At 31.6% G+C, this 15,704-nt stretch overlaps 3 protein-coding genes across 3 annotated transcripts; all 3 read left to right on the forward strand.

The window, feature by feature from the left end:
* The first annotated feature begins 3,294 nt into the window (after positions 1-3,294).
* LOC131065160 (cysteine-rich receptor-like protein kinase 1) lies at positions 3,295-4,104 on the forward strand. Its single transcript, XM_057999597.1, has one exon. It carries the CDS (start codon positions 3,295-3,297, stop codon positions 4,102-4,104), a length of 810 nt encoding a protein of 269 aa, XP_057855580.1.
* A 164-nt stretch (positions 4,105-4,268) lies between these two features.
* Positions 4,269-5,900, forward strand: LOC131065159 (putative serine/threonine-protein kinase). The gene is made up of 6 exons (XM_057999596.2): positions 4,269-4,434; positions 4,541-4,668; positions 4,746-4,972; positions 5,053-5,283; positions 5,373-5,523; positions 5,619-5,900. Exons 1-6 carry the CDS (start codon positions 4,269-4,271, stop codon positions 5,898-5,900), a joined length of 1,185 nt encoding a protein of 394 aa, XP_057855579.2.
* Positions 5,901-11,989: 6,089 nt separating this feature from the next.
* On the forward strand, positions 11,990-14,578 carry LOC131065158 (cysteine-rich receptor-like protein kinase 2). The gene is made up of 7 exons (XM_059212965.1): positions 11,990-12,803; positions 13,037-13,159; positions 13,237-13,364; positions 13,444-13,657; positions 13,752-13,983; positions 14,071-14,158; positions 14,321-14,578. Exons 1-7 carry the CDS (start codon positions 11,990-11,992, stop codon positions 14,576-14,578), a joined length of 1,857 nt encoding a protein of 618 aa, XP_059068948.1.
* The last annotated feature ends 1,126 nt before the right edge of the window (positions 14,579-15,704 follow it).

Below are 15,704 nucleotides of genomic sequence, written 5' to 3' on the forward strand. Positions count from 1 at the left end.
CTTCTAGGTGTTCACTATGAGGATTTTGAAGTGAAAGTTTCATAGATGAAACCCTAAGATAAAAAATCCTGACTATTGGATTTAGGAGACTCCAAATTTATTAATTGACATAAATTTGTCCAATTTTACTCACTGAGAAAAATCCTAATGTTTTTGGCCAAAAGAAAATTTTAAAAAATAAAATAAAAACACTATGCTTTATTATTTTTATAAATATTAAAAAACAATAATATTTATGGGTGATGAGGGGTGGTGGGTTGTCTCAATGGTGATAATAATACTATCACTGATCTCCCTACTAGGCATGAATCTATTTTTTTCTTCTATGATGAGATCATGCCCAATCAACTTAAAATTTATTTGCTAATGCTTAGTCACTATCTTATAAATAGTATTACATAATGAAATTGGCCTATAGTCTACAAATAAGTTGCACTCACTCTTTTCAGGAATCAATGTGATTGTCATGTTATTAATGTCCTTCGTGAACTTTCTCTTTTTTCTAATATGTTCCACTAAATTCCAAACTTCTTCTCTCATGAAATGCCAACATAATTGGTATAATTTAGCTAGTAGACCATAAGGGCCTAGGGATTTCTCTAGGTTTAGTTGAAATGTAGTATCTCGAACTTCCTCCAAGGTAAATGAAGCATTAAACATTAAACAATTTTCTTCATCCCCAATGCACTAATGAATACATGACAAGATGGAACCATCCCACTTGCATAGTTTTTTGCTTTTATTTTTAATTTTTAGTTTTTTTCTTTATTTATAATAATGCATCACTTTAAGATATTAAAGTGCTTTTGAGAAAGGCATTTATTGCTTACCAATGTGCAATTTTTGGGTGATGCCTTAGCTGTGTTTTGCTATGAATGACTATGGTTGTGGGTAATTTCATTGATAGTCTAAGGCACATGATTTAAATCCTATTGTATAATGACATGTTCTCAATATACAAGTAAAGAAAAGGTAGACAATTCTTAAATAAAATGCCTTCATACAAGATAGCTATTTTTTATTATGTTTTGTTGCATTGTGAGGACCTATCAATGAGATTTTTCTTTCTATGTGTAAGATATAATCCATAAAAACTAGTTTTTACTAGCTGGCCCTCCCTGTCAAGTAGACTTCTCATGGTGGCTTATCTTCTTAGCATTGTTCTTTAAATGGTTCATGTAAAGAAAGGAAATTAAACATTTTTATTATACTTATTATGATTGCTAAATTTTTTATTTTTTCCCAAACTTTCACATTTGTACCTTACAGTAAAAATAAGTGCAAATACAACTATATGGTCATCAAATTGAGCCTTTGGTGCGAGCTGATAAGATTAAGGTTTTAGATGGATTATTGTGAATGGTGAATAATTGCCTATTTTTAAGCTTCTAGTAATAATGGATCAATTACAATCGAAGATGAAATGTATACATAAAGACTTTAGAGAGCAGAAAGTTATTCTCATTAGCCATTTAGTTGGACATTTTAGTGTAAAATGTTTTATTTTTTTATAGCAGTGTAAGAAGAATGGACATATATGTCATTGGTTATTTTCTTCCCTTCCAAGTTATAGTGGAAAAAGATCACATGAAAGCATTATATGTGTTTTATTTGTTACAACATAAATTTACTTTAACAATGTTATATCTGTGGAAACACTCGAGATGACAGTTGAACAACAATATAGCTTAAGAGCTCAATTATGATTCAAAATAAAATTCTTTTCAATATGGATATCTCTCGATGTTTTTAAAATATAGGTATGCTAGTCCTAATTATATTGATAGGTGTATTACAATGGAAGAATGGGGGATTGAAAGTGTTCATACATAAAATCTACTATTTTCTCAAGGATAAGGATAAGAACAATTTTTTTATAATAATATAATGATATGATAATATAATAATAATAATAATTTAGTCTTACTAGCTTTTTGTGTTTTTGTAAAGAGTTTAAGAAAAATATAAAAATATATAATAATAATTTAGTCCTAAAAGCTATTTTTCTTTTCTAAAGATTTTAATAGAAATATGTAATAATATAATGGAGAGGACCCTATAGTGGAGCACCCTAACTATGCACCACCCAAAATCTGTCTTAGATTTTTCAAATCACTTTCAATTTTGTACAAGTGGTTACTTGTCAAGTCCCCTATTTAAAAAATTTAGTTTTGAATCCACATGGTCAATTATGATGCCACACCACATGCCTTTTTTGTGAAGGTGTCCAAAATGGTCCCAAAAAGAAATAAGACCCATAGTTGTGCACTAAGTCATGTTTATTGGTGCACTAATGTGGCATCACATAACTGGTTGCTTTTTCAAATTTACTATAATCTATTTGGGGATTAATATTGACATGACACTTTTTGTGCTCCATAAAAAGACTAATTATGCCTAACTACCATCACCACTATAGAACCCTACTCCACTATAGAGCTCTCTCCCTTAATCATATATAATAATAACTTAGTATTAAACAATATCATAATATAACAATAATTTAATACTAATTACAGTTTAATAATATTGTCTTTTGATGTGTAGTGTGGCAATTAAAACACTCCTTTGGTGAAGCGACCACCAAGGTTCAAATCCCTTCTGGATCATTGAGCTCTCGAACCCTATGCCTTCGTTAGGTTGTTGAGCTCACGGGTTTGAACAAATGAAATATGGAAATGAGGACCCTGTTTGTGATCTCATAGGTTCATAACTCCGGATAAAAAACAAACAAAAAAAATTAATAATATTAAAAAAATGAAATAAAATAATTGAATAAAAACCTCTTTTATATAATTTTTTCCGAATATAAATATATTAGTTTTAATTGTAACCGTGCTCGTAATGCTATTGTAAACATAAAACATTCATGTAATCCTAACCGTGATTATAAGGCTAACATTTTAGTCAATCCTTAATTATAATTTTAATCGTAGTTTATACGATTGGGGAGCCTTCGCAACAGCTAAATACCGTCTTCAATGCTGGTTTTTTAAGTTTACCTCGGAGAATGCAGAGTGGTCGATACAGCTGCCCAGCCTATTGACAAAAGTTGTAAGATTTACTCTTTTATTTGTCATGTTAATAATAGCCCCCATTAGAGCAGATCCAGAGCCGAAAAGTTATTATAAAATTTTAATGATAATATTATAAAATATAACGTCTGAATCCATACCATTGAACTCAACGAAATGTAAACAAAGGAACTTGATTGGATGACAACATGTAAAGAGAGGATATTTTTCTTATGTGCATTTCATTTTATGGTCAGGAGATTATCATTTATCCAGAGCCATGGCTGGAAGGGGCTGGAAAGTAGAGAATTCTGTAACGTTTATTATTTTATTTCCCATGTTAATAATGGCCTCCATTAGAGCAGATCCAGAGACCAGGCTTCTATACTACTCATGCGGCAGCAGCCCCCCCAATAACGCAAACCTCTTTAAGCAAATTTTGAACACTGCGCTGGAATCTGTGGTTAAAGAAGTTGCTCCATCTGGATTTGCTACAAACGACGAGCAGGCAGCATCAGATACAACAACAGATTCAGTATACGTTCTGGCGCAGTGCAGAAAGGATAAATCCCCTGCCGATTGCGTCGACTGCATTAAGGTTGCAGGGGAGCAAGCACGCAACTGCTCCGGTGTGTCCGCCAAAGCATACTACGACGGCTGTTATCTGCGTTACGAGAATACCAATTTTTATGAACGATACAATGATGCCACACACAAACCGGTGTGCGGCACAATCAACGCCACCGATTCCACTTCATTTTCGGCAACCGGTCGAAGTTTGATAACTGATCTTTGCAGCGCGACTCCGCGAATAGATGGTTATTTTGCTGCGCAGACTAGACAAGGGCCGGCTAATACGATTGTCAATAGACTTGCCTTTTGTCTGCGATCCATTCAAAGGGATTCCTGCGAAAATTGCCTGAGTACTGCTCAGGAAAACATAAATAAGTGTTTTCCTGGCTCTGAGGGACGGGGTATAGACGCCGGCTGCTACTTGCGATACGATTCCAAATCCTTTTTTCCAATCAATGCGACTATCGATTTGGCACATTTCTTACACATAGGTCAGAATTTAATTATATTCACTTGAAGAGCTTGCAATTTGGTTAACGCTTTTGATACTTTTCCTTAGAAGCGTGTTTGAATTTGCAATTTCAGATATGTAATTTCATAAAATCCAGTAATAAAGAGCTTCAGTCGATCACCTAAATCGATTTTCCTTAAAATTTTGCCAGACAGTTACTCCTGTTTGCAATGGTTTTTTCACGGTTGAGGCATTCTCCGTTTTCTTTTTCAGGGAAGAAGGGGAGTTCTCCAAAGCCGATAATACCTTCTGTTGTGGGAGGGGTATTCCTGCTTGGCCTTCTAACTTGTCTCATTGTCTTCTGGAAGCAGATAATGCGGCCAGGCCACAGAAAAGGTAAACTGTTAAAAGGCCAAATTTAATATACTATAGATGATGAAGCAAAACTCTTGCAAGTCAATTCGATCTTGATTAATACTCATATAACAAATCTATTGAACAGCGGATATTGATGGAGCAACGGAACTCCGTGGGCCAGAAGATTTTGAGTTCAAGATACTGAAAAAGGCAACTCACAATTTTGATCAGGCAAATAAGCTTGGAGAAGGTGGGTTTGGTGAAGTATTTAAGGTAAATTATTGTTTATTTGCAGTTCATATCAGGCTTCTGTGTTGGTATTCAAACGATGAGTTATTCGATCTTTGCAGGGTACGTTGGAAAATGGCAAAGTTGTGGCAGTAAAGAAGCTGACATTAGGTCACTCTGCACGTGCAATTTCTGAGTTTGAAAGCGAAGTGAGGCTCATTTCCAATGTTCATCACAGAAATCTTGTGCGTTTACTCGGATGTTGCAGACAAGGCCATGAAAGGCTCCTGATTTATGAGTACATGCCCAAGAGCAGCCTTAACAGAATATTATTTGGTTTGCAATTCCTGTACTTCCCTCTTTTGTTCCTCCTTCTGTTACCACAAACATGATAGGTTTTGAAAGTCTAGTGAATTGCCCAACATGTAGGGAAAAAAAAAGACTATTGAGCTGGAAGGAAAGGTTCAACATTATCCTGGGCACCGCTCGTGGGCTGGCGTATCTCCATGAGGAATTCCATGTCTGTATCATCCATCGTGATATTAAATCAAGCAATATATTACTTGACAACAGCTTTCAGGCAAAAATAGCAGATTTTGGGCTCGCTAGACTTCTTCCGAATGATAAAACTCATGTTAGCACAAGATTTGCAGGAACAGTGTAAGAAAACTAGTCCTACTTTATCTACTATTTTTCGAATTCCAAAGTATCAATAGAGATAGTAACACAGATTTTATGGATTTTCGCAGAGGATACACAGCTCCTGAATATGCTAGGTATGGGCAATTAACAGAGAAAGCTGATACCTATAGCTTTGGTGTGGTTGTTCTTGAAATTGTTAGTGGTAGAAAAAGCATCGACTTGAAGCAACCACCTGATATGGAATATCTTCTTCAATGGGTATTTTAAAATTCTAATAATATTCTTTTACTGCTTTAATCGCATCATTCTCTACTTTAAACATCTTGATCATTTTCTTAAAAAACTAATGGCAGGTTTGGAGACTATACGAAGAGAACAAGGTTTTAGAGTTAGTGGAAAGTGAAAAGGAGATGGAAGGGTATAACGAAGAAGAGGTGCTGAGGGTGATAAATCTTGCGCTTCTGTGCATACAAGAATCCTTCAGACATAGGCCATCAATGCCTGAGGTCGTGACAATGCTGTTAAGTAAAGATGAGATTGATTTTCAGAAACATCTACATACATCTTTCGCAGACATGCCGTGCGTACAATTTACAGAGTCAAGTGCAACAATTACAGAATCCCTTAATGGTTAATAGTGGCTATTTCTCTTGTTGAAGAACAAATGAAGAGTAACAAGGAATGATGGATTGCTAATATCTAACCGATTATATAATTATTCTTTCCTATTTTGAAATAGGATTTAAAATATTTCAATATATGTTTTTTCCAAAGTGGTGTAACAAATTGAAAGATCTTGTTGTTGACAAATTGATTTTCAATATAGAAACTAGATTTAGTTGTTCAAATAGAAATTTGTGGTACCATTAAAATAAAAATATGTTTAATTGGTTTTGTAAAGATTTGGTTGTAAGATAGTAAATCTATCAAACCTCCATTTCTTATCAATAAAAAATTTTCTACTACAAAAAAACATCATATAGAAATTAGCATTGAGAAAATGTTTGAGATTTCTTACATTAGATTAGTTGGCGTACTCATATCTACAACATTTTCAACTAAACTTGACATTCCAAATGAAGTTGTAGTTGTGAATATATATGTCCAAAGAAAATAAAGAATGCTAGAAAAATGTAAATAAGGATTTTAGATACCTATATGACACATTAGCTTATGAAATTTTTTATGAAGGAAGAAATGATGAAAATAAAACTTTAAATTCATAAAAAATTATGGACTCTAATTAGGTTAAAGATCAACTCGTGTTAGAATATTCTAGTAATTTCTACTAGTTTTGTCTTTTTTTTTTTTTCTTATGTTGGCAATGTATAGCTATTTCTAAAATATTTTTTCTACTTGCAATACGATTTCAAACACTTTTTTCCTTTTGACACTTTTCCTTAGAATCAAATTTGAATTTACAATTTCAGAAATGTAATTTCATAAAATCACATGAATTGCTTTTGCTTAAACAACACACTAAGCTTTGAGTTAGTGTGTGTTGTACTATGTTAGTCTGCCTCTAAATTTTCGTTGATAAGTCCATTGATCAGCCTGTGTTTGTCATATAAAAGGAATTTTTTAAAACCAAACAGTAAATTATTTTTATATTTTTTTTTTATAATTTTTTTATTTCATGTGATGTGATTTGATTATGTTAACATTTTTAATCTGTAAAGTGATATTTTAATCTAATAAATAATTTAAATTTTATTATTTGTATATTAAAATAAAAAATAAAACTTTGTTATTTAAAGTGTTGTATTTAAACCAAAAAAATTAATTAAGATAATATTGACAATAATATAAATATAATAATATATCTATTATAATATAATAAAATATAACAATAAAACATCCCTAAATTTAAGATTATATTACAACATAAAAACATAATAATTATAATTATAAACATATATCATTAGGTCGTGAGGATATCCTAACTTATTAAAAAAAAATCACATAATATTAATATTAAATATTATGATATTAATAATATTTATTAAATATAAAATTAGGTTTATACTTACCATATTTGAAATTGAAATAATATAATATATAATATTAAATATTAAATATTAAATATATATATTACAATTATATTTTTTAATATTAGGGATTAGATCTATAATAGTAAAAATAATTTAAGTGTTTTCATAATTCTTATTAAATCATATCTCTAGCCCTAAAATTCATAATGACTAAAAATCTAATTTTGATTTGATGTTAATATTCTCAAATACAATACTAGCATTAAATATTAAACTGTATTACATTAATTTATATTATTACATGTGACAAACTACATCTTGTGCGTTTACTCGGATGTTGCAGACAAGGCCATGAAAGACTCCTGATTTATGAGTACATGCCCAATAGCAGCCTGGACAGAATATTATTTGGTTTGCTATTCCTTAACTTTCTCTCCTCTTTTGTTTCTTTATCCTGTTATAACAAAGATGATAGGTTTTGAAAGTATAGTGAATTGCCCTACATAGTAGGAAAAAATAAGAGACTTTTGAGCTGGAATGAAAGGTTCAACATTATCCTGGGCACTGCGCGTGGTTTGGCGTATCTCCAGCAGGAATTCCATGTCTGTATCATTTTGATCCTGGTTGGTGCCGTTGTGGCTCTTTATCTTTTTGATGATTTATTTGTTGTTTTGAATTGGGGATCAAGAGCCTTGATTAATTTATCCAGAATATTAAGAAAATCTGTGAGATTTCTTATATTGGGACTATCCACATATGACAACTCATACATAAGAACCATAATAATAATAATATGAACCAACTGGTTTTGCCATTCTAAAAATTGCCTACCATTTTGTAGTCTACATTTTTGGGTTACACCTAAGAATTTTGGAAACCTGCATTTTGTTTCAAGAACATATTTATTTCAAGTATAATATACTTTCCTTATATGCTTGATTTCAATTATAATTTATTTTCAAGAGTTAGAAAATTTTCTTCCATTATGCAATTTTTTTGCATTTTTTTTATAAAATTAGGTAAAAAAATGTGTTGTCGTGTCTTCTAAAAAACTTGGTTGGTATTTTCGACTATTTTGTTTTGGCACAAGTGGATGATTTAATGTCCAAAAACATGCAAAAAGTAGTTTTAACTCGAAACCGTTATTTCTCTCGAGATAGGTTGCACTTAAATATTTTATTATTTTAATCATAAATTGATTGAATTGTTTTTTAAAAGTTGAATAAATAAATTAAGGATATATATTAACAGATTTATAATCATTTTTCAAAAAATTTTAAATAATAATATAGACCATATTTAATGATTTTTCTTTTAACGAGGTTAGACATACTAATTAGAAATAGTTTAATATTCTATTAAAATTATTACCATTGATCTAAAGATTTATCAAAGTTACATACCCACCAGACTAGGTGTCAACCTCTTGGCAACATCTTTGTTAATGTCTCAGTTATAAATTGGTCCTTGCTTTTTGACATATATATATATATATGCACATATACTTGAAAGATTTGAATGCCATATCTCTATCTCCCTATCTCTCTCTATATATCTTTGTATATCTCACCATCTTCCTCCCTATCCCATATCCATCTTTATATCTCTATCTCTAACTCTCTATCACTCTATGTCACAATATCCCTGTTTCTCTCTCCTCCTATCCTTATATATCTACTTGCCTCTCTAGCTCTATCTCTCCATTTATTTCTTCCATCTGTCTTCTTTCTTTATCTCATTATCTCTCCATATTTCTCTACCCCTATATCTCTCCCTCTCTCCTTCCCTCTCTATATCATTTCCTATATCTATCTTTATCTCTCCCTCTCTCCCTCTATATATTTATCTCTTCCATTTATGTCCATCCATCTCTCCTCTCTCTCTTTCTCTATTTGTCTCCTTATCTCCATATCCCTCTCCTTCTCCATCTGAATCTCAATCCCCATCTATGTGTTCACCTCTATCTTTTTCTTGTTGCCCCTCTATATTTCCCACAATCTACCTCTCCTTATTGCAAACATAACATGAGGATAGGCAGTGGAGCTTGATTATGTTTCCGATTTAAATATTTTGTTTGAAACATGTTTGGATACATGTAAGTTGATGCATAGTTGATTTAAAGCTATCACTTCTCTAATGAGACTTTTGTTAAATGACCTACCAATTTTTTCTCATGCATTGCACAAATGTATAGAAAAAGTAGACCAATTTTTTTAAATTGACCTTCCACACCTTTTTGACATACCCATTGCACATTAAGGTGAAATTGCTAGTTTTATTTTATTTCAAATCTATAATGATTTCATATCTTTTTACCAATATTAAACTATTTTGATAATTTTGTACATATATTTTTTTCACACACATATATGACCAATTTAACATTGAACTTTTCTTGAATTTTGATTATAACCCTAACCATAATTTCAATTGTAATCTTAATTGTAATTTTAACATAATCTTAAATTTATAATAAGAAATAAAAATTATAGTTATAATCTTAACCCTAATTAAAAATCGAACATTACAAATCATCCAAACCATTTTTTTATGGTAGTTTATACGCTTTGGTGGCTTTGAAAGAGCTAAATACTATATTCAATGCTGTTAGTTTGGGTTTTACTTCCAACATCAATGGTCAGTACAACTGCCCACACGGCGAACAAAATTCAATGGTTTTTTATTATTTTATTATCCAGACTTTTAGTGTACGGATGCAGCCCTACCCCGATAAACAATGTTATTATTTTTTTTGGAAAAACTATTGTAATAATTTTATAATATATTATTATTATTAAATATCACGTCTAACTGGTCTCTAAATAAAGCAACGCAATTTCATTTTAAAACTAACGATGACCTTTTTTTTAAATTTTTTTTTGGTTTTCTTGTGACCGCTTGTTTAGTTTGATAAAAGATTTAAAAACTAATTAATTACTAATTAGTTTATTAGTAAGAATATTTAAGAAAATATTCAAATTAATTTATTGATTAGAATAAGATGATTGAAAATACAATATTTCACAAAAATATATTTGAAGTCAATCATAATAATCTATCTATTAAATTAGATGAAAAGAATCTATCCAAAGTTAATTATATTATAATGCAAAGACTTTCAATATCATAATAAATAGGTATCATATAGTGGGGAGAACTTATCTTTGTATAATTCGTAATAAAAAATATTTGTTGGTGATGTAAGTTGAATGTATTATTGAATTGATAGATGAGTTGGCATAACATAATAGCTTAAAAGTAGCGTAGTTTATAAACTCTTGTAACATTAATCTATTCTAATTTTAGTAGGGGAATGAAGGTTAAAGTATATAGGTTTGACTTTGATCCCAAGTTTGTTTCGTATTAAATATAATTGTGATAGCACAAGATATAGCAACTCTTGAATATATAAAATAAAATAATTCTTAATAATCTTTTAAAAGTGAAATAACATAAATTTTAAATAAATAAAAAATATTTTAATAATGATATCTTTTGAAATAATATTTATTTACTATTTATCTTGGTTTTACTTAAAGAGTTATTTCCACTTAATTTTTTCTCCAATCCTAAGCCTAATCCTATCCTTAATTCTAATACTAACTTTCACTCTAATCTTAATTCTAACTCTCACTTCCAACATAATTGGGAGAATGCAAAAATTACCATGTCCAAATCCATATCATTGAATTCAACAAAGTCAGAATAAAACAATCTGATTGGATCAAACACACATAATTAGCTTGTATTGAGAATTCTTTTCTCTCATTTTAAAATTAATATTTATGTATATATTTTTTGTTTGCTATCTATTGATAACTTATATTGTTTTGATAATAGACTTAAAATTTAATTGCGTAATTATTAATTCACTAGTAAGAATATTTAGAAAAAAGTTTAAATTAATTTATTGATTACAACAATTTTTTATTTTTTTCACTCTTTTCTTTATCCTTTTGTTGCAACCACTTAACCTTCCCACCATAAGATGATCCCCTATTGATGACAACAAAATTATTGAGATATAATTTTAAAAATATATATTTTTAGTTAACCATATTATTCTATTGATTAAATTAAATGAAAAGCATCTATCATAAAATAATCCTATTATAATGCAAAACTTTAAATATCATAATAAACAAATACCATGTATAAGATATAACTGATCATAATAAATTGAAAATTATTATTATAATCCTGACCGTACGTATAAGTATAAGATTATAACTAATCTTTGATTGCCTCCAAAGAGCTAAATACTATCTTCAAGTCTGTTATTTTGAGTTTACGACTGCCGAGCCTGTTCACAAAATTGTAAGTTTTCTCACTTTAAAACTAGTGATGTTTCCATTGTTAAACGTTAAATACTATTCTAAAATGGTACGAGAAGCAAAAATGCTTGAAAATAATTTTTACGCTTTGCCTGGTAAGGTTCAGATATTTTTTATCTTTACTTTTATTTGCTCTTTCTCAAGCCAGAAGAAAGAAACGAACGAAAGCTTAGATACTTTTAAAAATATTTTAACTTTAAGAATGTATTGGGTTTATGGTCTAAGTTGCATTTCTTTGACTTTGAATCCAATAAATGATATAGCTGGAATATTCATGAAAATAGATGGCTTCCCTGCAATTTGTAAGTCTATATAATATTCTCCTGTTTTTCTTCTATCAAAACAATTCAAGAATTCTAGTACATATAAGCGTCTCTCTTAATGGAAAAATCCAGAGCCATGGCTGGAAGACGCTGGCAAGTGGAGAATACTGTAAGGTTTACTATTTTATTTCACATATTAATAATGGCCCCCATTAGAGCAGATCCAGAGACCAGACTTTTGTCGTACCTATGCAGTAACGGCCCCCCCAACAACGCAACCGTCTTTCAGCAAATTTTGAACTCCGCGCTAGCATCTGTGATGAATGAAGCTGCTTCATCTGGATTTGCTACAAAAGACGAGGAGACATCTTCAGACACAACAACGGATTCAGTATACGTTCTGGCGCAGTGCAGAAAGGATAAGTCCTCTGCCGATTGCATTAGCTGCATTAAAGTTGCAGAGAACCAAATTCACAACTGCTCTGGTGTGTCCGCCACTGCATACTACGACGGCTGTTATCTGCGTTACGAGAATTTCAATTTTTATGATCTGCGTTACTATAGATACAATTCTTATGATCTATACAATCATGTCACACCACAAGAGCTTTGTGGCAATGTCGACGCCGCCAATTCCGATTTAATTTCGGCAACTGGTGGAAGTTTGATCAGTGATCTTTGCACTGCAACTCCTCGACTAAAATATTATTTTGCTGCGGGGACTAGACAAGGGCCGTCTAACACCACTATCTATGGACTTGCCTTCTGTTTGCGTTCCCTTCAAGAGGATTCCTGCAAAAGTTGCCTCAATATTGCTCAGCGCAACATAAATAAGTGTTTTCCTCACTCCGAGGGACGGGCTATAGACGCCGGCTGCTACTTGCGATACAGTTCCGAACCCTTTTTTCCAAGCAATGCGACTGTCGACCTGGCACCTTTCTTACCCACAGGTTAGAATTTCATTATATTCTATTGAGTAGGCTTCCATTTTCTTAAAGCTTTTGATAGTTTTCCTAAGAAACAAGTTTGAATTAACAATTTCAGATATGTAATTTCATAAAATCAAGTAATGAAGAGCTTCAGTCGATGACCTAAATCTATTTTCCTTAAAAGAATTTTAGAAAATTACTCCTGTTTACAATGATTTTTTCACAGTTGAGGTATCCTCCGTTTTGTTTTCCAGGGAAGTCGGCGAGTTCTCCAAGGTCGATAATACTTTGTGTTGTGGGAGGGGTATTCCTGCTTGGCCTTCTAACTTGTCTCCTTGTCTTCCGGAAGCAGATAATGCGGCCAAGCCAGAAAAAAGGTAACCTGTTAAAGGCCAAATTGAAGGCAAGTCAATTCGATCTTGATTAATACTAATATAACAAATATATGGAACAGCGGATATTGAAGGAGCAACGGATCTCCGTGGGCCAGAAGATTTTGAGTTCAAGATACTGAAAAAGGCAACTAACAATTTTGATCAAGCAAATAAGCTTGGACAAGGAGGATTTGGTGAAGTATTTAAGGTAAATTATTGTTTATTTGCAGTTCATGTTAGGCTTCTGTGTTGATGTATTCAAACGATAAGTTACTCGATATTTGCAGGGTACGTTGAAAAATGGCAAAGTTGTGGCAGTAAAGAAGCTGACATTAGGTCACTCTACCCGTGCAATTTCTGAGTTCGAAAGTGAAGTGAGACTCATTTCCAATGTTCATCACAGAAATCTTGTTCGTTTACTCGGATGTTGCAGACAAGGCCAAGAAAGACTCCTGATTTATGAGTACATGCCCAATAGCAGCCTTGACAGAATATTATTTGGTTTGCTATTCCTTAACTTTGATCTTTTGTTACTTTCATCTGTTACAACAAACGTGATAGGTTTTCAAAGTCTAGTGAAATGCCCTTCATGTAGGGAAAAAAAGAAGACTTCTGAGCTGGAAGGAAAGGTTCAACATTATCCTGGGCACAGGGCGTGGTCTGGCCTATCTCCATGAGGAATTCCATGTTTGTATCCTCCATCGTGATATTAAATCAAGCAATATATTACTTGACCACAACTTTCAGGCAGAAATAGCAGATTTTGAGCTGGCCAGACTTCTTCCGAATGATAAAAGTCATGTTAGCACAAGAGTTGCAGGAACACTGTAAGGAAACTCCTACTTTATCCAGTATTTTTCTAATCCCAAAGATTTCAATAGAGATAGTAACACCGATTTTATGGAGTTTTGCAGAGGATACACAGCTCCTGAATATGCTAGCCATGGGCAATTAACAGAGAAAGCCGACACCTATAGCTTTGGTGTGGTGGTTCTTGAAATTGTCAGTGGTAGAAAAAGCATTGACTTTAAGCAATAACCTGATATGGAATATCTTCTTCAATGGGTATTTTAAAATTCCAATAACATTCTTCTACTCCTTTAATCCCATCATTCACTCTCTTAATATCCTGATCGTTTGCTTAAAACACTTATGGCTAACAAGGTTTTAGAGGTAGTGGAAAATGAAAAGGAGATGGAAGGGTATAACGAAGAAGAGGTGTTGAGGGTGATAAATCTTGCGCTTCTATGCATACAAGATTCTGCTAGACGTAGGCCATCAATGTCTGAGGTCGTGACAACACTATTAAATAAAGATGAGATTGATTTTCAGAAATGTCTGCATACATCTTTCGTAGACATGACGTTCAACGAATTTACAGAATCCAATACAGCAGTTACAAAATCTCTTAGTTCTCGCTAGTAGCGGCTATTTCAATTGTTGATGGACATATGGAGAGTAGCAAGGATAGACTATTAGCATTTAATCGATTATATAATTCCTCCTTCCTATTTTCAAATCCCATTTGAAAATATTCGAATATATTTTTCCCCTTTCTATCCTTATATATAATCAGGAATTTTTCAAAAAGACTTGTAACAAATTGAAAGATCTTGGTGTTGGCAAATTTATTTTCTATAAAGAAACTAGAATTAATTGTGCAAATAGAAATTTGTGATTTTATTAAAAGAGAGATATATTCAACAGATTTTGTAAAGATTTAGGTAAATGTATGAAAACTCCATTTCCTATTAATAAAAGCTTTCCTACTTAAAAAAACTTTGTATGGAAAGTAACATTGAAAAAGTGTGTGAGATGTCTTATATTAGATTAGTTGGCATACTCATGTCTACAACATTTTGAACTAGATTTGACATTGCAAATGAAGTTGTAGTTTCGAATAGATATATATCCAAACAAGATAAAGAATATTAGAATAATGTAAATAAGGATTTTAGATACTTATATGGCAGATTAGCTAATGCAATTTGTTATGAAGGGAGAAATGATGAAAATAAAACTTTAATTTCCTGAAAATTTATGAATTGTAATTTCTAATTAGGTTGAAGGTTAACTTGTGTTAGAATATTCTATTAATTTTTGCGAGTTTTGTCTCAAGTTATTTTTTTCTTTATGTCAGCCATGTATAGCTATTTCTAAAATATTATTTCTAAATTATGTTCACCTAAATTTTTCATTCTAGAATTTTTAATAGTTCTCTAAGTCCTCTATAAAAGAAGCATATGTATATCTTTTAAAGCAAGTTAAACATGTTTATTTATGCAACAACTCATTTTTGTATAAATTTTGTTTGTTAAGTTTACACCTCTACCCACCTTGATAGTGGTATCACAACTAAAAGAAAAATATTGAAGACTACAAAAATATGAGATGAAGTAGGAAAAAGGATAGAGACCTTAGAGAGGAGGACGAAGAGATTGCCAAAAGAAAACATGACAGAAAGGTGAGCACTCTAGAAATTTTCCGCAAAGGAAGATGGCACTTGTTTCTCATAACCTACCAAGTCATTGTAGACCATGAACAAAAG

The sequence above is a fragment of the Cryptomeria japonica genome, chromosome 10, assembly GCF_030272615.1.
Source record: "Cryptomeria japonica chromosome 10, Sugi_1.0, whole genome shotgun sequence".
Classification (NCBI taxonomy): Eukaryota; Viridiplantae; Streptophyta; class Pinopsida; order Cupressales; family Cupressaceae; genus Cryptomeria; species Cryptomeria japonica.